Genomic DNA, 27,489 nt, shown 5'->3' with positions numbered 1-27,489 from the left:
ATCAGGGATGTGACCTTAGTAAGGGTGTTACAATCCCACCCTAATCCTCTTTAACATAAAATTACAATCACAAAATGGAGGACAACCATACAATACTGGGAATCATGGCCCAGGCAAATTGACACACATTTTTGGGGGGCCATAATTCAATCCATGACAGAGGAATAGATCCTATATCCATATGAAGTATAGATCATATTACAGAACAAAATAAGAGAAGTGAGTAAAACCAGATGAGCGCCTAGGTTGAGAAAGAATAACAAAGTCAGAGCATCATAGCTCTCTACCATCAGGAGGGAATGAGACAGAGGAAGTAAGTTAGAAGAAGAACAGATTAAGATGTATGAGAGGCTTTCTTCTTCCCTACCTTGGACAAGCTAACTGAAACTCACATCTGCTCTCAGGAAACCCTGGTGGTGTAGTGGTTAAGAGCTATGGCTGCTAACCAAAATGTCAGCAGTTTGAATCCACCAGAGTCCTTGGAAACTCTATGGAGCAGTTCTACTCTGTCATATGGGGTCGCTATGAGTTGGAGTTCATTCAACAGCAATGGGTTTGGTTTTTGGTTTTCTCTGCTCTCAAAGGCAAGGGAAGTCATGTAGACATGACTATATTAAAAACAGCAGACTCGATATGTTCCGTTAAAGATTTTAAATCCTCTTAGCATGTCAGGATGACCCTGCTACTGGCACTCTCAAATAAATAAGAAAATGGAAAATAACATAGGCTTGGGGACTCATGTTCATTTAGATTTCTCAAACGTCATTTTGCAGATGCTGTTTGGAGCGATGCTAATGCTGCTGGTTAGGGACCAACTCTGAGAACCACTAGTAGAGCAGCAGTTCTCTATATTTATTATACACAAGAATCACCTGAGGATCTTGTTAAAACGTAGATTCTGAATCGGTATATCTGGGCTGGAAATACAAATTCTCAGCAGGGGTTCGAACGGGAATGGTTCAAAGCCCTGGTTTGGAGTAGCTATTTTTCATTTAACTGATGCTGAGGGCACTGACCCTTCTGTTACAATATTTAAGGAAAGAGGGACAAACAGAGTAATAGATGAAAGGGGTTGAGCAGAGGAAATGAAGGAGTATCCTCTCTCAACTTTCCTCACCTGTCCAACTATTAACCTCACAAAAAGCCCCAATCACCTCAATGCACACTCCTTTGGAAAAATCAGCTGGTCTAATGCCTTCTTGACCAACCAATCTGAAGAAAGGAGATGAAGAAACAAGAGACAATCACTTGAGCTGAGAGTCCTAAGACTTTTTAGAGTAGTATATTGAATCATGGGAACCTGAATCTAAGATTTTACAAATGTTAGTGGAAAAATTATCTTCACCCCACTCCTCCATGTGTAATCTGGTACCAGTCCATAAGAAGGCTATTGAATTCTGCACAGACTACTAAAAAAAAAAATGGGCCCTTTTATCTGCTGCCAGAGAGCAACAAAAGAATTCCTGCATGTCTGTGGAGAGTCTAGGATTATGTTAGGATGGCTAACAGAAAGACAAACACTAAAATACTGTCTGCTACTCCCAAAATTGCTATAGCAATGCCCAAGCACAGAAAAGCCTTAATACACTATGCAATTCAGCTGCAACTCATCACTGCCACCGTAATTACAGGTGCCTGCCTTCCCCTTTCAGATCTGCAGATAAAAGTCTAACGCTGAATTTGTATCTCAGCTGCACAAAAGCAGAAACCAGTAGTCAATAAACTGAACTCTGCATTTGACAGGCTCTTGTAGAATATAGAGCTAACCTACTGTTCAATAGCTCTTCCACACCCAGATTTTCAGGATAACAAAAAGGGAAGGGACTTCTTGGATGTCTCCAAGGTACAGGAATTTTTTAAAATGTAAGTCCCACAACAATTGTATAAGGTGAGGTGTTATTATCCTCATCCTTTAAATAAGAAAAGTGAGACTCACAGAAGGACAAATATCGTATAAGACCACTATTATAAGAACTCAATAAAAGGTTTAAACACAGAAGAAAACATTCTTTGATGGTTATGAGGGTAGGGAGGGAGGTTGATGGTTACTCATTAACTATATAGTAGACAAGAATTATCTTAGGTGAAAGGAAGGACAGCACGCACTACAGGGGAAGTCAGCACAACTGGACTAAACCAAAGCTAAGAAGTTTCCTGAAAACAATCAAACACTTTGAGGGACACAGAAGCAGGGGAGAGGGTCTGGGGACCATGCTTTCAGGGGATATCTAGGTCTACTGGCATAACAAAGTTTACTAAGAAAATGTTCTGCATCCTACTTTGGTGAGTGGTGTCTGGGGGTCTTAAAAGCTAGCAAGCGGCCATCTAAGATGCATCAATTGGTCCCAACAACCTGGAGTAAAGGAGAATGAAGAACACCAGAGACACAAGGAAAGTATTAGCCCAAGAGACAGAAAGAGACTGCATCATCCTGAGACCAGAAGAACTAGATAGTGCCCAGCTACCACCAATGACTGCCCTGACAGGGAACACAACAGAGAGTCCCTCATGGAGCAGGAGAAAGGTGGGGTGCAGAACTCAAATTCTAGTAAGACCACACTTAATGGTCTGACTGAGACTGGAGGAACCCCAGAAAGCATGGCCCCCCGACTCTCTGTCAACCCAGAACTAAAACAATTCCTGAGGCCAACTCTTCAGACAAAGATTGGACTGCTCTGTGGGATATAAAATGATACTTGTGAAGAGTATGCTTCTCAGCCCAAGTAGATACATGAGAGTAAATGGGCAGCTTCTGTCCGGAGGTGAGATGAGAAGCCAGAGAGGGTTAGGGGCTCATTGAATGGACATGGGAAATCAGGGGTGGAAAGGAGGAGTGTGCAGTGTCACAGTAAGGGAGTGCAATTAGGGTCACATAACATTTTTCTATGAGAAACTGACTTGAAATGTAAAGTTTCACTTACACTACAACAATAAACAAAAAAAGAAAAGTGAGACTCAAAGGTTGAATTGCTTGCCTAAGGTTACTCACCTTGTAAGTGGTGGGGTTGGACCTGGGATCCCAGTCTTTCTGAGGCACTGTCCATCCCTTTTCCAGATCAGTCTGATGGCTCCTGGCAATAGTAGATTATTAACTATTTGTTGTGGTTCTCATAACAGAAAATTCTCTAAGAGGCTGGCAAATGCCTTATCGCAACATTCGAAGGAGAATTCTGCACTCAGATCCTTTTAGGGGAAGGTGGAGTGATTAAGATTTAGTATTATATTGTGCCTATATCTGTGTGCAGGCAAATCAGAAAATATTGAACTTAAAGACAATCTAAAGGCTTAAGAATAACACATCAGGGTAAGTAGAGGAGGGATGTTTCGAGTGGCAATGTAAAGAATCTCTAGAATCTCTACATTATTCAAATGGGACTGAAAACATTTGTGCTGAGATTGTACAGATGTTATTAGAGGATGGGAATGGTGTCCACAAGCCGCATCCATCTTCTTACACACTCTCAGGCCTCTTCGCTGTACTAACACTGAAAACATCTTTTCCCTAAGCAAGCCAATAGGTCCCTCCTTCCAGTGATGTAGGCTCCTCCCAAATATAGAACCCAGGATAATCATCCTCAATCTCCCACTCCTTAAACCCCAAAACCAAACCCATTGCCATCGAGTCAATTATGACTCATAGCAACCCTACAGGACAGAGTAGAACTGCCCCATAGAGTTTCCAAAGAGCAGCTGGTGGATTCGAACTGCCAACCTTTTGGTTAGCAGCCATAGCACTTAACCACTATGCCACCAGGGTTTCCTCTCACTCCTTGGATCACATTATTCTGTCTCAAAGGCTGCAGCCATACATTTTTATAATATTTTACTAGGGATGTATGAAATTCTGAAGGGTCTCATTTTTTAAATAGGATCTCTAAATTAATAGAGCAAATAAATCTACTATTTAAAAGAAAGCCCCTTAAAGAAAAAAACTGGGGAAACTCACCTAGCAACAAACCCTGAGGAATAACCCATTTCAAAATGTTAATTGTTACGTGAAAGTGGCTTTTGAAGTTCAATTTAATTTCCTGAAAGCCACAAACAACTCTACTTCCCTACATAAAATAATTAAGCATCAGGAATGATAATGTGATTAGCAAGTAAAGCACCTGGAATTTGCTTAAGAACTCAGAAAGCAAAGAGGGGTTGTCTATAGAGGAGACTGCTGTAGAAGCTGCTGCTGCTCCTCCCCTACAGCACTCTCATCAGTACCAACAGTGAGGAGCCGTCCTAGGAGGCAAGCAGGAGGGGGCTGGCCACGCTCGAAAGCCTCAACCTAGCACACATCTAACAACTGAAAAATTTTTCCTCTCTCCTTTAAAACTGATCATCTCTAGGCTAATGGTGGAAGCCCCTAAGATATCTATGTCACCCTCTTTGTCCTCATATAAAGTTATATGATCTGGGTAGTGCAAATGATCAAGTGCTCAGCTGCTAACCGAAAGGTTGGTGGTTCAAACCCACCCAGAGGCATCTCAGAAGAAAGGCCTGGCGATCTACTTCCAATGAATCAGCCATTGAAAACCCTACGGAGCAGAGTTCCACTCTGACACACGTCAGGCCATGAGTTGGAGTTGACTCGACAGCAACTGGTTTGTGTTGGTTTTATGTCCTCTTATAAAGGTCTATTCCCTGCCTTACATTCCTAAAGGGCACCCTACTGGCCTGCAAAACCCCACAGAACTTTGTGGGTCCACTCACCTTGCGAGAATAGCTTAAGAGCTAGAAGCTTATGCTTTAAATGAGCCTGAACCAATTAAAGAAATACAACACTTTTTGTGGCAAAATTAATTAATTAAGCTAACAGTTATTAAGCACCTTATATGCCAGGCACTGCACTAAGCACTATATCTCTTTTAATCCCAAGAAAGTTATTCTTTTTATTATGGATAATATCATTTCCACTGCACAGGTAAAGAAACTAAGACTTAGGAAAGTTCAGCATCATGACCCAATTAGGTCCTAAGTGGCAGAGACAGAGTTCAAACTTAGTTATGTCTGACTCCAAAACACTAGCTATGACCCTACAATAGAGGGGATTGCTTAATAAATGATAAATATCTATATAATAGAAAGTCAGACACTGTTAAAAATTGTTACAGATAAATGCTTGATGACATAGGAAAATGTTCGCAATAAAGTGCTAAGTGGAAAAAAATGAGTAAAAAGACACTGTGTACAGTAAGATTTAAGGATAAATGTCAAATGTCACTTATAGAGAGGTAATGGATGATATTTATTTTCTTTTGATTTTTCTATATATTGTATACTTTCTACAATAAACATGTATTACTTTTATAATCAAGTAAAATACGTTTTATTTTCATTTTAAATAAGTAACGAATAGAAACATAATAGTAACAGTGGTTATTGCTGAATGGTATAATGATGGAAGGTTTTATTTTCATTTTTACACTTCTCTACATTTTCCAAATGTGTTACAAACTATAACTTCATACTGGGTTAGGGGATCTCTCTGAAGAGCCCCTTCCTGAAATGTTTAATTGGATGTTTTTTGCAGAGACTAACAGTGTTCCTTCAATATGCATTCTCATATTTTCTATGAGAATAGACCTGGAGATTTTCAGCTGTGCGCAACGCTTCCTGTGATAATGACTCAATTCCCAGCCTCCTGTGCACCAAGGTGTAGCCATGTGACTACATTTCTGCCAATGGGATATAACGCAAAGTGACATGTGCCACATCCAGGAAATGTCCCTAAGGGTCATGTTTCTTTTTTTCTTCTATCTCCATCCTGCTGTTGGAAAGATGAATGTGATCACTAGAGCATCATGTTAGACCATGATAAAAAGGCTACACCCTACGGATGCCAGAATAGAAAGCTGGAAGTCTGTAGATCTACCGTAAAATCTATGAATTCTCCAAATCCAGACTTACATGGTTTTTGAGGGGTCTCTGTGATATGTCACTAAATCTAAATCCTAACTAATACAGTATCCAAACACTTAAACTACTTGTTCTAAAAATATATAAACAAAGAAATAATATTAATCATTATGATTTGAGACTGAGGACTTCTGGTACTGGGAGTAGAGGAGGCAAGGAGCAAAACAATCCAGTCATTCTAATCTGATATTCAAGAATGGAATTTCTGAGTAAAGCCTTCAGTGGATTACAAATCTTAGAGAAAGATGCAAACAACATGCTTTAGAAATCATTCCTGGTAACGCCAGCTTGGTTCTACTCATCATGTTAGAATAATTATTTACATATTACTGAGTACACTTTTCACTTTATTTTGCAAGTTTCTTTTTTTTTTTTTAATTGTACTTTAGATAAAGGTTTACAGAAAAAAACTAGTTTCTCATTAAACAGTCAGTACACATATTATTTTAGGACATTGGTTAACAACCCCACAACATGTCAGCACTCTCCCTTCTCGACCTTGGGTTCCCTATTACCAGCTTTTCCTGTCCCCTCCTGCCTTCTAGTCTTTGCCCTTGGGCTGGTGTGCCCATTTAGTCTCATTTTGTTTTATGGGCTTGTCTAATCTTTGGCTGAAGAGTGAACCTCGGGAGTGACTTCATTACTGAGATAAAAGGGTGTCCAGGGGCCATACTCTCAGGGTTTCTCCAGTCTCTGTCAGGCCAGGAAGTCTGGTCTTTTTTTGTGAGTTAGAATTTTGTTCTACATTCTTCTCCAGCTCTGTCTGGGTATTCTACAAGTTTCTTGATAAATTATACTAAATTAAATGTGAATTTCTTAGTGTAAAAGTCAGTAAGATGATTCTTCAGTTCTAACAAGGAACTGAAATGAATATTCAAACAACCTATAGGATGGAATTGACAAATATACATCCACTGACTTTCAGATAAAAACAATTAAGGTGTAATTAGGAGTCCCCATATAATATGTTTCTTAAATTAACCACCCATATTTTAGGGAATTTTTTTTTTTTCATATTGACTGAATGCTTTAATTATACATGGCTTTCTGGTCATTAAATTGTGGTAATAATTGAAGAACTAAACAAGAAACCAATGCTAAATAAATATTTGGTGAGTAGAATGTCAAGTTAAATCAAAAATAGAATTGAAATTTAAAGAAGAGTTGATAGGAAGCTTCTGGCATCCTCCTTACAACCAGAACATAAAGCATTACTTTATTTTCTGGGACATAATTTTAGTTTTATTTGTCTTTATTATAAAATAACACAAAAGCGGGGGAGTAATACTTATAATAAGGAGGGATTTTCCTTATAATAATAAGGAAATATCCAATAATCAAATTTAATGGTTAGAATTCTCTCCACAGTTCACTTCTAAAATATGGTACTTTGAAGTCTTAGGTAATATTCTATTCTTGTTTATGTTAAAAATACTGATGTACTCTGGCTACCTGCTAGGAAATAAAAGATATATGAAATTCAAAGAATCTTGGGAAATTCAGTTCCATTAATATTTACTCGTGGCTATCAAGTTTAGTAAAGTCAGAGATTCCAACCTAAAACCAATAAATTACTAACCTTGATTAAATGTACATTTATTTTTATTATCTATTGTGAGCATTATTTTCATATCCTGCATGTATACACAAATTCATAATGGAAAGGTCAAAGGCATAGTAATTCTAGAACTATAACTGGATAAATATATATGAATGAAACCTACTGTGAAATTCAGGCTAAACGAAAGCATTTTTCATAGTTTGTCTTTCAGAAAATTGCACACCACTAGATAAGCTTTCTTGAAATTACATATTTACATGCTCTTAACTGCTAAATCCTCTATGAACTGTTTACTATTTTAAAAACAGAAAATGTTTAAACACATATGGGTAAAATAAAAACACTGCCCTTGAGTTGATTGCAACACATAGTGACCCTATAGGACATAGTAGAATTGACCCTATAGAGTTTCCGAGGCTATAAATCTTTATGGAAGCAGATTGCCACAATTTTTCTCCTGTGGAGTAGGTGTTGGGTTCGGACCACTGACCTTTCAGTTAGCAGCCAAGCACTTTAACCACTGCACCACGAGGGGTCCTTATGGGTAAAACAGTTGAGTTCAAATAAGAAAACTTCTAAGGAATAATAAGTAACTTCAGTGAGTTTCTTCAGTATTTATCTTAAAATTGTCATTAGCATGTGATTATGATGATTTTAATACATTACAAGTCCCTGGGTGGTACAGTTACCATGCTCAGCTGCTAACCAAAAGGTTGGAAGATCAAGTGCACCTAGAGTCATCTCAGAAGAAAGGCCTGATGATCTACCTCCAAAAAATCACCCACTGAAAACCCAGTGGAGAACAGTTCTACTCTGACACTTACAAGGTCTTCCTTGGTACAGGTACTACTTTTAAATTGTACAATCAATAACGTGTTTCATACAACTATGTAAAATTTCCCAAATGGCAAGCTTAATTATATTTAAGGAATATATTTAATAAACTGATGTGCTTTACATTATTATCAATAATTTGGACAGAGCTATTTGCAGTTTTAACATTAAGACATTCTATTTAATTATTGACAATATCCACCTAAAAAAATACATAAGAACATTCTAGTTTGAATCCAAATGTAGTATCCAGACTTCATCTCTTGGCTCTATGGCCTAATAATGACATGGAAGGAGTTTAATCAGAGCAATGGGTGGGGGATATAAGCAATATTGCCCAAGAAGTTTCTGATGAACACCAACGAGGCTGAACCCTATTTTCAGCCTAGGTTCTGGGCCATTAGCATGTATACTTTGCAACTGAGTTAGAAATAAAACATTGAGAATTACTTGAAAAGTTGGGGTCCTCTCAACTAGAGCAGATGTCTGCTGGAAAAGTTTTCCAACAGAGTTTGGGAAAGCAAAATTTTAAAATGATCTATTAGGGGCTTCTTTAGTGGAAGGTTGAGAGGAAAAGATCCCACAACCATACATCATCTTAGACATTATTTGTAAAACAACACCTGTTTAAGCTCCCTTTGGGCTATGAGGTTGGTTATGTGAATATGAATATTCTAAATGCTTAGGTTTTAAAGAATCAGTCAGCCCATCAGTGGTGTGCTAACAGCACAACACTGTGTATGTTCTGTGAGAAATGTTAAAATATCCAAGCCCTAAACTTTACTTCCAAAATTTACTCATTGTTTTACATAGTCCAGTCATTATTATCAACTGCCAAGCCAGAAAACTGACTGAAGCACCTACTGATTACAAACAGAGAAACTGTAAAATTTTAAGGTCTGGAAACTCCTTAGGATTACTCAGTTCAGTGATTCTCAACCTGCCTTGGAGTTTTCTGTTTGTTTGTTTGGGTTTTTTTTTTTTTTTTAAATATAATTATTGAAGAGTTTTCTAAAAAATAAATGATGGTTAAGAACCCCCACTCCATAGAACTGTATAGTTGTGAAAAAGTGAAACATCTTAAACCACAGAATTCCCAGATTTGGGGAATGGTAATTATAATTATTTAAAGCTCCTTCCATTCTGATGTGCAACAAGTTTGAGAACCATTGATTCTCCTGCCAGTGCTTGAATTTATTTCACACAATCCTTGTCTAAAACAGATGTTTTGGAGATGACAAAACTTGATCTAGATTTCAAAGGATGGTCAGTGTTTAGAACAGCACAAAGAAGAGAAATGCATCTGAGAAAATAAGCTAAGGATAAGTGATTGGAAAGTCACCCCTCAACTTCCAGGAAGGTTTCGAGGAATCAACCCAGAACTTTCAGGGAACAGTGCCCGAATGGGATTCTGATCCTGGTTCACCTCCATCACCTGCTGGCAGCAAGAACTCAAATATACTCTTCACATACTCCAACATCAATTCTGCCACAACGGGCAGGCTGCTTCCACAACACAAAAACTAGTTTAAGCTTAAAATAGGAGAGTGTTTCTCAGCCTTTTAGCCCATCCATCTTTGGGTTAATGTAAATATTTTCCTAGTAATATTCACATTCTAAAGTTGTGAAAACATTTTTTTTTAATTTTTCAAATATAAAGTTATAAATTAAATGCACTTTTTCAAATGACTCCTTGAATTCCCTGATGTGGCTCCAGTGGAGGGTGCTCAACTCTCCCTATTCATCTCTATGCCAATGCCACCAACACTGGAGTAGGTCTTTTAAAAACAGAACCGAAGGTAGTTTAGAGGAGTCTTGGGGAAAAATGGTAAGGTTAGTGGTCTAGGGGTGACAACACTATCTGTTCTACCTTAAAGAGTAAGTCCCAGAAAGACTGCCTAGTTCAATGATGAAACAGCCAATAGAACCATAGAAAATACCCACTTTTGCATCCTACACAATTGTAGCAAATCTGGATGTTTGTGAGACCAAACAGGTCAAATACAGCCACTTAGATGTCTGCTAAAAATCTACCATAGGCAGATGGATGAAGACTGAAGTTTATACAAAGTTGTACAGCTTTTCAGAAAATGTTTGTCAATACAAACTATAGTTATACAGTTTTGAAAGAGTGAAACATCTTAAATCATAGGACTTGACATGATCTATTTGCTTATTATTTTTACTTTTAGTTTTGTTTTCTTGCTTGAATTACGGATACTTGATAAAAATTCAGCATAGTCATATGCTGCCCTAGACCCCAGTTGGCTAATGCCAATTAGAGTGCTGGTAGTCACAGAAGAAAAAGCACCTATGGGCTTGCTCTTCTGTAAAACTACCAAATCAGAAGAAAGTTTGCTCTATTAGTCAATAAATCCTCTTCTATGTCTTTGTAATAGCTTCCGTTGCGTTCCAAGGAAGACTGTTTAAGAATAATTTAGAAAAGCCATACTGTCTTAAATGTTTAAGCATAGTTTAAGAAGTTGAACAAAATGCACATGACTGATAGCAATATTACTTTATTCCATTAAATAAACAATTACATTTTCAACTCCCAAAGACCTTTTCTGCCGAGAATCTGAGTTAAGTACATTTTCCTATTAATTCCAAAATTATCCATGGAAGTTAAGTAGATGGCAAGTAGTATCCCATTCTTCAGAAAATGCAGTCAAGGCTCAGTGAGATTTACTTATTTATCCTAATTTATGACTACTAGATAACAGAGTCAAGAATAAAATGCATGACTCAAACCTCTAAATTCTGGATCGGGAGTCCCAAGTTCATGTAGAATTAGAAAATATTACTAACAATGAAACCATTTTAAGATAATGAGTATCTTTATTCTTTTCTGAAAACGACAAGGTCCCTCCTGATTTTCAATAACAAGGTAAAATAACAAGATTATAGTTCTTTTTTTTATTAATTTAATTGAATTTTTAATTCTGATTAAGAACAATTATATATAATATACAGTGATATATATGTGTGTACATATATCACATATATATAAAACATTTCAAGAAATGGAGACCCCTTTGAATTAGAAATAAAACATTGAGAATTACTTGGAAGCAATTTATTGTATCCCTGAAAGAAGCTAATGGTACTTACTTGAGGCACTCAATACTTACTGAATTTCAAAATTTAGTTATTAGCTCCCTTCTTCATCCCTTAGCAGAGCCTATCAGTAAGTATATTAATAGGAGACCATAAGCTGTTGTTATCCTTTCCCACAAAATAACTCAATTTAGTTAGACAAATAGGTATTGAGTACATGTCATATATAAGCACTATTCAGGTACCTAAGTGCTCCATGTTAAATAGAAATAGATACAACAGATTTAATGAACAGAATCTAGACTCATTCACCTTATGCAGAAATCATGTAAAGTTAAATTGTCCTCCAAATACATTTTCGTTGAGATGAACTAGCAACTTTTCCTTGCTTAATCATTTGATCTGGCCATGTGTTAAAAAGACATTGACTTCATTTCATTTCAGAATTTTGCTTAGGAAGTATCCGTGATCTCAGAGCAAGAGCCCCTTAAAGGCTTCAATGATCAAGAACAAGGATGGTTCCTTTGCCTCCATTTCAGCAAGACAGAGAAAGAAAATTCACTCGTTCTTCACAATATGCAAGCAACTGACTGAGAAACAACTTGACTGCTTGTTACAGACCAAGTCAAACCCATTCTCTTGTTTTTAATGGCTTCTCAGGGCCTACAGACAAGGAGTCCAAACTGTGTACCCTGAATATCAAAGCTCTGAAAAACCAAGGCCTTATGCATCTCTCCACAGGGTTGCCCTCTCCCTGTCCCAAATGTACACCTTCTTAATTTCTGTCCAAGTTTCTTCCTTTGTGCTGAGTCTTCCGCCAGTGATATGTTTTATTTTCCCCTCCACTATCACACAATTTTTTACAAGTCCCAGGCAAAGTTCCATTTCTCCTATAAAATCCAAGTCCATAGTCACCTCCTTTAAACAACTAGTATACTGTATTTATTTTCTGTACCACTCAATTGATACTTTAATATGTATGCATCTTTTCTCTCCAGTTGAATTACAAACTCCTTGAGGTCAGAACCTGGGTCTTAGAATTCTATTTCCCAAATGCCTGAAACATCATATATACTCAGTTACTATTTGTTTGATGAATGAATGTGGTTAAAGCTTTTGGACACAGAGAAAGGGAGGACCATAGCAAGTATGGGGGAAGTGGTGAAGAGAGAGCTGCAGAAGAAGGGAAAAAAGAGAACCTATGAGATAAAGTCCTCCCGAAGAGAAATAGAGAAACATAGACAAATGACCAGGGGAACTACCAGAACCAGCGGCTCTTCCTAAAATTGAAGCAAAGCACAGGAGTTACATAGTTCAAGGGAGTCAGGGATTGCACAAGAAAAACAGCATAATTTAGTGAAAAATATCGCCAGACTGGCAGTCAAGACACTCATGTTCTAGCCTAAAATCTGAAATTTACCATCTGTAATCCAATGGCTATTTAACTGCCATTGGAAGTTAATCTCTAAATTTAGGATACCAGACTTCATGTTACCAGGAGGGGCCAGTCCCTGGAGGACATCAAGCTTGATAAGGTAGAGGATCAGTGAAAAAGAGGAAGACCCTCAATAAGATGGACTGACACAGTGGCTGTAACAATGGGCACAATATAGCAACGATTGTGAGGATGGTGCAGGACCGGGCAGTGTTTCCTTCTGTTGCACACAAGGTTGCTATGAGTCAGAAACGATTCGACAGCACCTAACAACAATAGACTTCATGATCTCTAAAGTTCCCTCTTCCTTAGACGTTGTAGGATTCAGTAGTTTTCATTTATCTTGAGATACTTCCCATTTTATTTTATTTGGGGGAAGGAGATACCTGAATATACTAAAACGTGTGATATCCTAATGGCAGGAGTGGTAGTAAGTAAAAAGAAGGGCAAGATTAAAAGACATCATGAACCAGACCAAATGCCTAAGATTATAGTAAAACTTCAGTGGCAGAACATTTCTTTAATACTTGCTTTGTTTATTTGATCATCTCATTTAAGAGGTATTCCCATCGTGATAGGTCAAGTATTCAGAACGTGACTGAACTGGAGGTAGAAAGGGAATTAGGGTAACATCTTCCAAATACTTGGCTTTAGTTCAGTGGTAGAAAAAGTAGCTTGTTGATTTACAAAACTGTGAAAAGTATTTAAAGATTCATCTGATTGGGAGGAGATATGTCAACGTAAGAACATCACTGAAGTTTCATTTAAAATAATCACATATGTTGAAAGATTCAGGCTAACACAAGCTAAAAAGATAAACTTCCAAAGCATTGAGATGTCTGGCAGTAAATCTAGAAAAGGCTGTGTTTCAAATGCCTTTTGACTTCTTTCTGTTCTCAGCCTGCCCTCCCCACCTGTGCTAATCACTCAGCACTCCCTTAGGCACCCAGTATTCTCTTCGTATCTGAGCACATTTCTCTCTGTCACAGACAGAATCGATAGATCTAATAAACTCATCCTAACTCTATGGTCTTAGGGACTTACGTGTGCTGCCTTCCAAAATATACTTGTCTTAAAACAAGGCCACTGTAAAGGGTGAATGCTTGACCAAGAAGAAAGACTAATCAAAGAATTATAAGCATCAGTGGGGAAATATCTGAAAGACAAAACCTCCTTAGACCCCTTCAGATCTTCACACATGGCCCTGCTCTCTAGTGACCTAGCTGTTCACTAAATCCAGAAAGGACTGTTCAGTTTTTAATTAAGGAAGTAAAAGGTTTAAATCTATAGGCAGAAAGCTAAAGCACCAAATGCTATATGTGAAAGCTGTTGTAATTGTAGAGGTGCATCAAAGCTGCAAATTCAAAAAATAAAATTAAAAACAAAAAATCCTGCAGAAAAGTTTTGAAAGAATTCTCTAACATTCACTCACATTAACTTGGATGATTTTTATGAGATTAGCTACTTATCACTTTGAAAATACAAAAATAACAAATGTTTTACCCTAAGGGTGTGAAGCAAGAGACAAGCCTTACTTGTTTGGAGATAGATCACTGAGGAGTGAGAAAAGCAAGTGTTGCCTTAGAGAACGTGTGGAATGTGGGGTGAGCTGCATGGTGAAAATGGGTGACCCCTTCAGCCACACACACACACACACACACACACACCGCTGATAGCTTTTGGTATGGCCAACTCAAGAGTTTTTAAGAAAAATTTTAAAAATTATGAGCAACTAAAATTTGGGAGACTTTTGTATGAAAATTTGAGTGGGTTTCAGGTTTTTCTGGGGAAAAATCAGAGCAGATAACCTTGAATTGGCAATTCCAGAAGGCAAGAAACAGCTGGAGGGGGCAGCAATCTTAAAATTAACTAAACCTTGACTTCACCTTAGGACTGGCCAGCCTTTAGTTTTCCCAGCTTAAAGTAAGGACTACCCTTTTTCCTGGAGCAGAGGGGGCAGGATGCACTGAAGTATAATACCTGAATGAAGAAGTTTTGGTAAAAAAAAAAAAAAAAGGATGGGATTAAAAAGACAACATAAAATAGACCAAATGGCCACCACTACATTTAAACGGCAGAAGCAGAACATTTCTTTAATATCTTTACAGTTTCTCTGTGCAGACAGGTTTTGTCTATAAGAAAAAAATCAAAATTTTAGAAGTCAAATATGTTATTTTCAGTTGCAGAAAGGAAAGGACTCATCATCAGAACTTGCCCTCCACACCCTGTATAATTTCCAAGAATTCAAAATGTGTTTTGTTTTTTAAATAAGAGATACCTATAATTCCATTTATTAAGTCAGCTCTTGAACATGTTTCCTTAGCGAAACTTGGTCCTAAACGTAGGTTCACAGTATATGATAAAGGTCTGAAGAAAGCTTATTTAACCTACATTAAATCTTGATAATGCATTAATGAGCCTTTTAAAGGGATAATTTTAATTCTCCAGTCTTCAGCCATAAAGACTATATAGTGCTAATCTGCCTTGCCCTTTCAATTAAACTTGTTAAGGGCATTCTATTTAGTCAGCACCCTGAATAGGCCATTAAAATTCTTGTTCGGTAAGAGTTGTGTTCAGTGCTCTGTTGTTTTAAATTCCATTAAATCCAAATGGTCTTTATCGCCCCATGACCACTGTGACTTCAATCAGACAATTTAATTACCTTACAAAATTGTCAGCAGAAGCAGCAAAGAAAAAAACAGGAAGCCCTATGACGTTATCAGATTGAAATCTTCCTCTTCTTCCGTGTTTACTCCAGACCAGTCAATAATGATGATGTGCACCTACTTCCTTCCCTTCCAGGGGCTTTTGACCTTACCTTTCATGCTAAGATTTAGGTTTTAAGATTCATTTGAGCACTTCTAGTACTTTGATAACTACAAACTGAAAGCCTATAGAAGATAAAGCTTCACCACCCAATTGCAAAACAGTCAACACTTCCACTTCACCATATCAGAACATTCTACTGAGGAAAATCTTGGATTACCTGCAAACCCAAGGTGTTATGCATGCAACAGACTAATGACTTAAGAACAGAACATAGAAAGTCAGTTAACTACTTTCTACTCTGGTGTGTAAAAAACAGCATTGACTATTTCCAGGGAATAAATGTAATTAGGGCCACTATAACACAGTAAAACCCTAAAAACAGAGAAAATAAATTAATTCCTCTCACTTGAAAGTTAAATTTCTAACACAAAACAGGAAAGCATGTTCTTTATCATAAATTATGATTATTAAATGATATCAAATATTATGTCATCATTATCATAGACAACATTTTATTTAATGGTTAATAGACTTAAAAAGGCTCTAATAATCAATATGTCCCGAGTTTGTTCTGTGGTATTTTCCTTCTTTGTGTGGAGCAACTCACATTAACTTTTCTGTGCTAAGTAAATGTTGAAACTGTCAGTTGAGAATTTCGGGGATGAACACACTGCAATGATCACTTGAATCAAACCAAGAAGCAAAACTTGTCTGAAAAAATGTCTACTGACATATAAACCCTTGTTCACTGCTGAAAGACAACCTCACGAAGCCAGAAAATATGTCGCATACCATGTGTCTGGAGGGAGATGGGGTGCTATTTCTAGAGGACGAAAAGATCATTTTTCAAAGTCGTTTTCTGAAATGATTGTGCCTCTGTTGATGGATCACATCACAGTTATTCTTTGAAGCTTTAAAAATAAGTGAGAACTTATGAGAAAAAAATTTTTAAGTGTGACCGCTGTGTTGGCGATTCTTGGAAAGATTTCCCTCCCTTGCTTTCCAGAACTCAGCTGAGTAGGTGTTCCGACTTTATCTGTTGCAGACTGTAGCCGCTGTTAACTCCCCCATCCCCACCTCCCAGGAGTCGGTTTTCCAGCTTCCAGAGGTAAGGCCACTCCTCCCTCCCGCCCACCTCACCTCCCAAAGGAAGAAAAATCTCTTTCAAAGAACTTGGAGAGTGGTAGCTTCTAAACTCAGGCAATTCACTCACACTCCTCGATTTTATAGTACATCTGCTATATTATAACTAGGAGCACGTAAGATGCCCAGCAAACTAGAGGGATTTCCATAGGAACCTCTTCCGTTCCCTCTCATGCGGTGGGTTTCATTATTTGGGCCGTCCCTGAGCTGGCTAACTTCACCTCCGCGTGTGCCCAAGTTGTTGACTGCGCGCTAGACTATGGACCGACCTCCAGTGCACAGTGCCAGAGAGATCCGCGAGTGCCTTGGGGGTAAGACCTCAACTAAGAAGGCTGTTAGAAAAGCCCTTAGCGTGCTTGCTAAACGGAAGAAACAAACCTGTTACCGGCCCATAGCGACCATAGTAGGAAGTATCCCATAGGGTTTCCAAGGAGCGACTGGTGGATTCGAACTGCCGACCTTTTAAGTAGTAGCCGAGCGCTTAACCACTGTGCCAAGCTGGGTCAAACTACCAGAAGGGAGGAAGTAGCCTATCATATGCTCAGCTCCTCAGATTGGGCTATCTTGGAGAAATGCCTAGGAGTTTGGGAGAAAGTTTGGGCTGATGTCTTTGCTTGTGACGTCCTAAACGCCAATCCAAATAAGGACTTTAACAATCTGACTTCGAAAATCGGAAAGAAGTGGTGGCTTGGGGAGTGATTCCTTAGACGGTTTACACGTGCCAAAACCCCAAGACTGCGAGGAGGCCAGCCCTGCGCCCAGCTGTCGCTGGGGCGGCTTCTCCTCCTCCCCGTGCTTCCCTAGAGGCAGGGGTCGGAGCAGACCTGGAAAAGAAGAACAGGCTAAAGTGACAAAAGAAGAAACATTCTAGTCTCGCTGAACCCCAGCAGCTCAGTTGGATATCTTGGAGCTGTGGGCGCCCGCACAGACGGAAGGATCCCGCCTTCGCCTTCTGAGGCGGCAAACAAGGCGGGGGAGGCAGCTGCGGAGAAACAAAGGTGCCTCATTTACAAAGCACTGGAACGCGCAGCTCCTCGAAGCGCGAGCGCTCGGGGAGAGGCCTGCCTGGGGGCGTCGCAGACTGTTCGCCGGAAAAAGCCTGCCCGAGGACGTCTACTTTGTCTACTTTGTCTACTTTGGGTGAGGGATTAACCCTTTAACTGTCCGAGATGCACCTTGCGCCCCAACAACAGGCTTGATGCGTTGGCGCAGGGGAGAAGCGAGGCTCTACAGATCCAACATAGTAGGCGGAGAAACCGCCGCCAGGAAGTGACCCTCGACTGACCCTCAGGTCGCTTCCTCCCCAGCCCCAAGCTGCCTTAAAAGCTCTGGAAGAGCGGCCAGGGGTCGACGCGGTATTCCACGGGAGGCCTTCTCGCGGGGATGTTTGCTAAGCGGCCGGGGAGGAGCAGGCCCCAGGTGCGCGGGCCGGGCGGGGCGGGGAGCGCCCAGACCGAGGCGCTCCTGGGCGACAAGAAGTTTCCTTGGGCACTAGAGAGTTCTTTTTGCCAAAGTCTCGGACTCGCTTTGCGAGAGCTCCTTTGCTGCTTCCACTGTGTGTGCGCTTGTGCAGGCGGAAGACCGGCAGGGGAAAGGAGGAACGGGACGAGGGTCGGCACCGTGAGCGTGGCTGCTCCTGGCTCCACGACGGTGATAGGAGGACTCAGGGTCGAGTCACAGCCATTTTGGGAGGGGGGAGGGAGAACAACACCGAGCTCTTTACAGTGGATTTCCGCCACCAACGGGGAAGGGGGGCTGGGGCGGCCGCCGGACTCGGCTCCGCGGTTGCCATAGCGCCGCGGCGGAGGCGGCGGGCGGCTCTTTGCCTGGCGAGGGGCGGGAGGGGAGCGCTCGGTGCCGCCTCCCTAGCAGACGCGGCTTGTCTCAACCAGCACGAGGCTGCTCCTGGCCACCCAGGGGCAGCTGCTCCGCAAGCAACTCCATCCCCTTAAGGCAGGGGGCCAGGGATGAGGTTCTGGTTCGCCTTTTGATCCAAAGTTGAAAAATAACCTCTCTCAAGAGCGGCTTATAATACGCACTCAACCAACCATCCACTACACTCAAAACATGGTTTCCCCAGAAAAAAATAAAACTCCCACCATTGCATCACAGTAGCCCCAACAGGGTAATGTTCTAATGATTACAATGTACACAGTCCTTCTTCACAAGCCACGTCAGAAATCGGAGAAAAAGGATTTCCACATGGAAGATGTTTGACGTTAATGAAAATAACAGGTTATCTAGAAACTGGACTGATGATTTTAAGATATCAAGGGACTGGTGGTTAACTCTTAGCCTAGTACCGTTTCTTGAAGACATTCTTAGTAAGCGTTGGTCTAGGAAAATGTTTTTGTGTGTGTGTCAGCTCTTTTGGAAAGCTGCTATACACTCTGCTACAGTCGCCAGGATTTTTAATATGAAGATATGAAATGATCAGCGAATGTAACAATCTAATGATTCAGCAAATATTGTCCTGCAAGACCAGAGCAGCAATAATTAAATCTTTAGACTACTGGTGACAGTTTTCGGACTTAAAGTCTTCTTTTTATTCTACCCAGTCTGCAAACACATTTAACCAATGAACAAACACATAGGAAGCTACCTTAGTATTCCAGATAATTAGTTTGTACTACTCAAAATATTGGGCAAAACTACCAGACTGTAACGTTGTGCTTGAAGCCGAATTCCTGAACATACACACACACACTCATCTGCAGTGATATAGAGACCTGTTTAACCCCGTTCATAGATACCATGCCTGTGGGCGCTTGTTGCTAACAGCAACGTGCTTAAGTACTATCTAAAGGCATGAAGAAAGCAGGAACAATACAGTGGGAATTCAGCTGTAACCCATTGTCTCTTTTGTCATTATCAGCCTTGACTCCAGGTGTGTTTGAGAGGAGGGAGCCGGGTCCTTTTCTTAACATGTGAAAAGCATCCCTACTCTTCCACAAAGCCTTGGGAAAGATGGTAAATTTTGTTAGAGAAAACACATTTCGGAAAAAAGGAAAGACAGGAGATGCTGCTGACAATGTGAGATGCAGGCAATCACTCTACGATTTAAATTTGAGTGACTTAATGTATCTGCTTTTATCACAAAGACACATACTTGGAATTATATGGTTTCCTGCATTCTTTGGTCTAAATCCACTTGAACTGTCAGAGGAGGCGCCCACAGTGGGCACATTTACCCACCTTGGTTTTTTCCCTCTTGCTCTTATCTACTTCAGGGAACTTTCCCTGACTAGTTCTGCTCCTGCTAAAACTCCATTGGCCACTGAGAGCGGCTGAGCGTTGCCCATGCTTCATTTCCTCCAAGCAAACCTTTCTGACCAGGGTTCCCACTGGAACTCCACCTTGAATTTTCCATTTTAGCTGTAAAGAAATCCTGATTCCTTAGGAAGGTGACAGATTCCCCTAAAATATAACTGCTATCTCGACTCTTTCATCACGCCAGTGGGAAATAAACATGCGGACTTAGACACCCCCCCCCCCTCCCCACACACACACGACCTTCCTCGCACTCCTACTACCACCGTTAATCATGTATTAGTCTGGGACTTGAAGTAAAAAGGCTGAGAGAGAGAGACTCAGCAAGTTTAAAAACAAAACAAACCAACATACAACAAGCCGCCTTATTACGAAGCTATTTCACTCCGACTGAGCGGCAGCGTCTCCTTGTTAAGTAAAGCTTTGAACCTTACAATATTTTTAAAAGCTCTCTTTTCGTAAGGGCGCTAGGGACTGGGAAAGCGGTGGGATTACCCGAAAAAGCTCTGATAAAAGAAATCTAAAGGTTAGAGCCTTTCAGTTGCGCGTGAGGACTTGTCCGGCTCCCTGGCGGAAGCGGACAACTCACCAAAGTTACCAGATATTAACTCAGCAGCCTTGCGAGCTGCTAGGCTTGCAGCAGCCCCGGCGCGCTCTTTTGCTCGGACCGGCCGCCAGCCAAGCCTGAGAGGTTCCCCGGGAGACAGGCGGGCCAGGCTGCGGGCAGTGCCCTACGGCGTCATTACCATCAGTAACAGGCTACTGTGGGAAGTAACGCAACGACCACAACCACACACTGACATTCCTTTCATCCTCCCGCGGCTAAACATTTTAAAAAAAAGAAAGAAAGGAAAAGCAGGAGGTTCCTTAAAAACCCAAGAGGCGATGGAACAGCGAGCAGATCGGAACGTTCAGAGCCCACTGGCAGGCGGAGAGAACGCGCCTGTTTACATCCGGCTGCCACAGAGCCGAAAGACAGGCAGTGGAGAGGAACGGGGAATCTTACCAAATCTTAATACATGTGTAGTTCCTTGAGAATATCCAATCCACAGTAAACAGAGCAGGAGTTTAATGGTGCGCCTGAAGACTGGATTACTTAGAATAAGGGAAATAATCTTCATGGTGTTTCTGTGCCCACAAGCGTGGCACCCACTTCCCCGGTCTAGCGTTAGGCTCCCCGGTCGGGCAGGAATGAGGATGCGTTGAGTGGTGGCCGCAGACACGATCACGGCATGGTCACAGAGAGAGGAAGGAGTCTCCGCTTCCCAAACCCATTAGCAATCGCTGCATGTTCTTCACTCACTGCGCCAAGGAGCAACCTTCCACTGCAAGGGATGGCGGGACATCCATGTTAGTCGGGGAGCATCCGGGAGAAATCCAGCATGCACACCCACAATCTCCGGCCGCGCGAGCCTAGGGAAGCAGAGGAGGAGGAAAATCAATACGAAATCCGGCTGAGGTATCGATAGCAAGCCACGGTCCCAGCACAAAAGGCGCTTTGCTCGCAAAGGTTTTGCCAGGCCCTATTCTACTGCACTGCTGCACAGCTACTGACGTGAAGCCAAGATTAAGTGAGAAAAACTGAGATAGCTTGAGATAGCTGCTCGCCTCTTAAGGCTCCCTGCCAGCGAGCTTCCCAGTATCTATTATGCAATCGAACTGTTCTCCTACCTTGGGCTGCAAGAAAAAAAGCCGGGTTTATTTACGTGGAGAAAAATGCTTTTATTTTCAATAAGAATCCTTGCTTAGAAAGTGACTGGTGTGTGCAGGCAGACTTCTTACAATCAACTGATGAATTTTAATAGATGACTAGCTAAATTGAAGTCACTTTGCCAAGATGGTGTATAAAGGAAGTGGTCCAAGACAAGAATTTATTGAAAAATCTAACTTGTGTTTAGGTAGAAAGAGGGTTTTATTCATTTTTTAAAATTTTTGTCAGATATGGATATAGATTGGAATGCAATTGGGAAGGTGAATGTCGTCTCTAAAAACTTGAGTGGGACATTCCTTGATTACTACCAAGGAGTAAAGAGAAATTTCTTCAAGTGGACTTTTAGGGTGAAAAATCGAATTAAAATAAAGGAATCATATTTTCCAGCTCACCTAAAATAATTATGCACATATAAAAGACAATGTTGTTTGATTTGGTGCAGCAAACTCCGAAAGCCTCAATAATTTATGCCTGAATTTCTTCTCATATTTTAAAACTTTTTTTTCATTAAGAGGTGGAATATGAGATCATAGTCTGAGCAACACTGACTGTCCTAGCTTTGTCTGAAAATGCTTTATCATTTGCTGGTTTTCTGGTGGTAATATTTATTAGCATCCTCAGATAGTGACTGACTTGGCTTTACAAATAGCAATTTATTCAAGAAAAAGGTATAGAAATATATTTTCAACATAAAATACTTTTTATTGTTGAAAATAAGTAATATGGTATCCTTGGGTGCACAGATTTTTAAAAATGTCCAATGCCAATATTGTACATTAGGAAGTGAAACTAACACAGATAATAATAAATGTGTCACTGTCAATATTTTCAAATGATTAAATGGTGCAAAAGGCAAACTGCTGGACCTGTATCTTACAATTAATCCTGTTTTTTTTTTTTTTTAAATAACTACCTAAGAGAGTAATTTTCTCATAGGTTAAACCTTTTGGAAAAAAATAAGATCATATCCTATTTGAAAAATAACTGAATTTTTAAATAACGGGTGTTATGAGTACTATTGACTCATGTTGTATTTCCCCCACATAGCAAGAAAACACTATGTTTTCACTCCATCATAGTGATTTTTCAATTCTTATTTTTTCTAAGATATAAGAAAATGATGATTTGAAAAGAAACCTACATTTTGCAAAGACATTAAGTGGCATTGATTTTTTTTTTTTTTTAAGATGGAGGCATAACTGCAATGTCAAAAATATCATGAATGGCTAGTTCTGCAGTCTAGCTGAAAATTCAATCAAATAATTTGACTATTTGAGCACTTTAAAAGGAACACCTAGTGCTAAAACTAAGGGTATCTAGCGACTCCTTCAGTCCATGTTTAAAATATCTTTTGTAAAACATGTACAACCCAACATGTTCTGTCTTGTATTTGCTGTCTCATTTATTCCAGTCTATTTTTGATCCTAGCAGAGATTATAATGACTACCAGGGTAACTATGAATATTCTTAGTTTTTTCATCTGCCAATATAATTGGTATCCACTACTTGAAAATGGCATGTTCCGTTGTGACTAATCAAAATACAGCACTTTTGCAGTATAGCTGGCCTTTAATGGAAGCTGAGAAAACAAGGTGCACCATAATTTCTTGTTCATGTATTCTGTTAACATAATGGCATTTGACATTAGAGTTGTAACTTATCTACTAAAAAATAGCATTCTAAACCATTTAGTTTTTGTGGGGTTATTTACTGGATGTCTAGTCAGAAAAGTGAAGGATCAAGCTTTCCAGATCCATGAAGTTCTTACACAGTAAATTAAACAGTAAAGGTCTAGCATAAATTTTTCTTACTATTAATTGGTCCCCAAAGAACCAATTTTGCACAAATGCTAAATTAGGTTCATTTACATCAATCAACTAAGCTGAAAGGCGTCAACACCACAGGCAGGAACCGCACCTGTCCAATTGAACTTCGGCAAGACAGGAGACGACCTTTCTTAAGTACCGCGGACAGCGCTCTGGGCATCGATTTATTCTGGAGTAGTACATGGAAAGTAAGTAGTACATTGAATGGGTAATATGCCATTTGAAGTGACAATGTGCATATTTCTCCTCCACAGAGTCAGAGAATTTGAATTATTGAATTGTTCACATTGTCAAGAGGACTATTTTGTCAACTGCGTTGTATTTTTCAGTATGACTTACTGGAATTCCTTGACATACCTAGGATGTACTAATAGTCATGCCTTTCCAGGGCATATTACTACAAAAGCCACTTAGATTAACTGTGAGTTCCCTCATGAGCACTAAACTGCTTGTTTCTCTGTACAAAGTAATGCCCGCAACACCACCAAGAATTCAGAACACTGAATTTCATGCTATCAATATTGAATGGCTAAAGACATTTCTAAAATGTACAATTAGTTACTGCCTCTAAACTCCCCACCTCCAGATTTCCATCTGTTACAAGGGTAATCAGATTAATTCTCATTCTTTCTCATTAAACTTCACCCACTCCCCAGGACAAAACATCTAAACGGCCTCCCCAACAATACAACAAAATGGTTTTGTGGTATAGGAGATATACTAAGGCAATTCTGAAGTTGTTATAAATTTCTCCTCAATAATGATACCACATATCATAGTTCTGAGGCTATATGAAGGATTGATAAAGTCATTATACAGTATTTCACTGACCAGATTTAACTCTCTTTTGAAAATCGTTGCAATTATGTAGTTTGCTCCTTTCTTGAAGAAAAAAAAAAAACTGCTATTGGGCCTCAGATGATCATATATAATTAGTAATAGAGAAATGCATACACCTTATTCCATGGTCTCATTTGCTTTTTTCTCACTTTAACCATATGGCAACCTTTATTTCTAGAAGCCAAAGCTCTGTAGGTTCCAAGGTCAAAGCAGAAATGACAAACTGAAAACACACACATATATGCACACATAGAGAGTAGCTGTGTCTAAAAGAAAGCCTCAAAAAATAATGCAGGAAGCAGGCATGAAGGAATAGCAAGTTTATGATAAATTAAAAAAAGAGAAACATATCATGTTCATGTAAATCTTGTTCCAACCACAACAGCAAAAAGAAACCATTACCTTCATCTTTCACTGTGTTTTTATATTTGCTGACACTAATGACCTCTTATTCTTGGGCACTATTACTTGAGAAGAAATTTTAGTTTCCTATTCTCCCAGTGAAAATGAATCTTATTCTAGTTAGCTGCCACCTGCTGGGACATATACAAATGTGTAATAATCCTTATAGCACAAGCATTTAAAAAGACAATGCCTACACCTTTTTCAGGAAACAGCAAATCCATATCCCAGGACAACCTGAATATCAAAGGTGTTTCAAACATTCTTCCATGCCAGATCTATATTTAAAATTTTTCACATGAAATTCTTACTACGGATTCCACTTGACTTGTCACCTAAGTCCTGCTGTTTCGTGACATTTGAGAAACCTCATCTTACATTAACACCTGGCCTATTCTTCCATGCGTGTAGACTGTTGTATTGCAGCTTAGCTAAAATAAACAGCCTACCCATCTGTGGCATTAAAGGTGCCAGAGAATAAAGTCAGAGCTGATATTAGTTAAGATCACACTGTTGCATACTTGCACTTCACTCTCCCTAACTATGAATGCTATGCCGTCCTTTGTGATTCTAAACACATATCAGCTATTCCACCAACATTCTGCTGCATTGATGATTAATGACATTTAGAGTTTTAATTATTTTTAGATGTTCAAAAAAAGTGGATCTTAATTAAGAAATTGAATTGGAATAGATTTATATGTCTGAAACTTTCTTTTTTTTAACTTCAACCTATGTAATATTCAATGAGTTTAAACAGAAGAAAACAAACAGGTAAGCCTTCTAGGCATCACTCATTTTTCTGCTACCTTCCTTCTCTGTGCTTCTTGTTTGTTTAAAAAGTATCTGTGGCCACTGGGAGGAAGTTGATAGCTGCCTTGGTGGTTACAGGAATGGGCTCTATGAAAAATTGTAAGCTAATGAACACAGATAAATCAAGATTGAAATATTATTTCGTATCTTTCAGCAACTTATAAACTATAAACTACCGACTAAGATTCAAATGAATCAATCATCTGTTATGAAATGAAAATAATAATTCATAAGGTAATTTTTGATGACAGAATACTTACAGTACGGAGATGAGGAAAACGATAGCAGATAATCTGTGCGTACCAAAAGGATAATAGTAGTAATTTTTCTAATATCTCCTATTCCCTAAATTGGAAATTGTTATCTAAGGAGCCTCAACTCAGTCGTGTTGTTTGGTAAAGAAACCCTATCTCGTTGAAGGTAAAATATCAGGGGAAGAGGGTGGTTAAAAGTTCTTGAGGTTTATGATCCACTCTGGTGATAACTCCCCCACCACACACACACACACACTTTTACCCTAATGGGATGCTCTCTGAGTTTTTTTAGGAGCTCTCAATACTGGCGCCGGTTGACCTGAATGTTTGTACCTCCTCAGCACAGACTAAGGAGCAGGACTGACGGAAGGGTGGGTGGATAGGGGGAAGGCTGGGGAGTCCGACCTGCAAACAAGACACAGCTTCTTGCCATCTATTTCACTCTCTTCACCTCGCCTAAGTCCCAGTCGCTGAGGCCACTTCCTGACACGTCCACTCATTAAATTATTTTATGTGGAGAACTCGAGCGCCTACAACAAACCGAGCCAGTTACATCCTTGACGGGAATTGGCGGAGGTGAGCGGGACAAAGCCACTCGCAGCGAATCGGTCCTGCATGTGCTCGGAACGCATCGGGCTCCGCCGCGCTGCTGGTCGCCTTCTTCCTTCACTCCAGGGGAAAAATGCCCCTTGCCCACCCCCGTTCCCTTCCGTCCTCAAGGAAACAAACACCTCAGGAGGGAGCTGGGAACGGAGGCCACCCCCGGGGAAGTCTTACCTTTCACTGGGGGCGAGGTGGGCGGGGAGGAGGAGGGATGGTCCTCGGTGAGGAACAGCCAGAGGAGGTCGGACTGGAAGTCCCCGGCTCCGGCATCAAGCAGCGCAGCCGCCGGCGCCGAGCGCGAGTGACGGCGGTGGTGGCGGAGACCGAGACCGAGTAACCGCGGCGGCGGCGGAGACAGACACGCCTCCTGGCGGGGGTTCCGCGCCTCTTGCTTTAAAGGCGCCGCGCTGCTTTACCCTTGGCCCCCGAGCGCTCCGGGCCGCCGCGGCCACCCGGCTCAGCGCGTAAGCCCCTGGACCGCGGGAGAGAGCGCGCGAGAATTCTGGGCACCCTCAGACTTGGACGTTTTGTACCCCTGGGCAGGGACTTCACCCCTTGCGCACACCTCCGCCTCCTAGATTGAGGGAACTAGGACAGAGATGCTCTGTCACCGAAAGATGGAAATCGCCGTGAAATTTGCCTGGCTCTGGATGGTAACAATAAGGATGAGGAGCCCGAGCACGTTTGATTCTGGATGGGGGCTTTTATGCCGCTCCGAAACCATAGCAACAAAACTTCTCAGCTGCCAGGAATGGGCAGCAGCTGGTAGCCACCAAAGTGACCCTCTTAAGTCCAACTATTGCTGTTTTCCTTTGAAGTTTGAGGGGGAGATCTTGGTCTGCTCCCCAACCCACCTCCCGCGCACACACACGTGCGCACCCCCGCGCTGCTCTTACCCCCCCTCCCCACCCGTCGCCAGGGAGTTACTGCGCCCGGCTCCTTGCCTCGGTCGCTGAGAACCGACGCGTGGAAAGGGACTTCTCCCTAGTGTGAGTAGGTTGGCGAGCCGTCTCTGTGCCTGTCCGTTACCTTAATACTGGCACACGCCCTCCACCCAACCCCCC

General features: G+C 40.6%; 1 protein-coding gene across 5 annotated transcripts in view; it reads right to left on the bottom strand.

The window, feature by feature from the left end:
• The window catches only part of GRIK2 (glutamate ionotropic receptor kainate type subunit 2), a 781,170-nt gene extending 759,602 nt beyond the window's left edge, over positions 1 to 21,568 (bottom strand). For all 5 annotated transcript variants that reach the window (XM_004372421.2, XM_023727604.1, XM_004372423.1 and 2 more), the window contains exon 1: positions 20,983 to 21,568. In XM_004372421.2, coding sequence (XP_004372478.1) covers positions 20,983 to 21,097 — 115 coding nt within the window. In that variant the 5' untranslated portion in view covers positions 21,098 to 21,568. The remainder of the gene's footprint in view (positions 1 to 20,982) is intronic.
• Between the last annotated feature and the right edge of the window lie 5,921 nt (positions 21,569 to 27,489).

The sequence above is a fragment of the Trichechus manatus genome, unplaced genomic scaffold (assembly GCF_000243295.1).
Source record: "Trichechus manatus latirostris isolate Lorelei unplaced genomic scaffold, TriManLat1.0 scaffold00017, whole genome shotgun sequence".
NCBI classification, from domain to species: Eukaryota; Metazoa; Chordata; class Mammalia; order Sirenia; family Trichechidae; genus Trichechus; species Trichechus manatus.
Note: the sequence above shows the minus strand (reverse complement) of the source record. Positions and strands in the feature narration are given on the sequence as shown.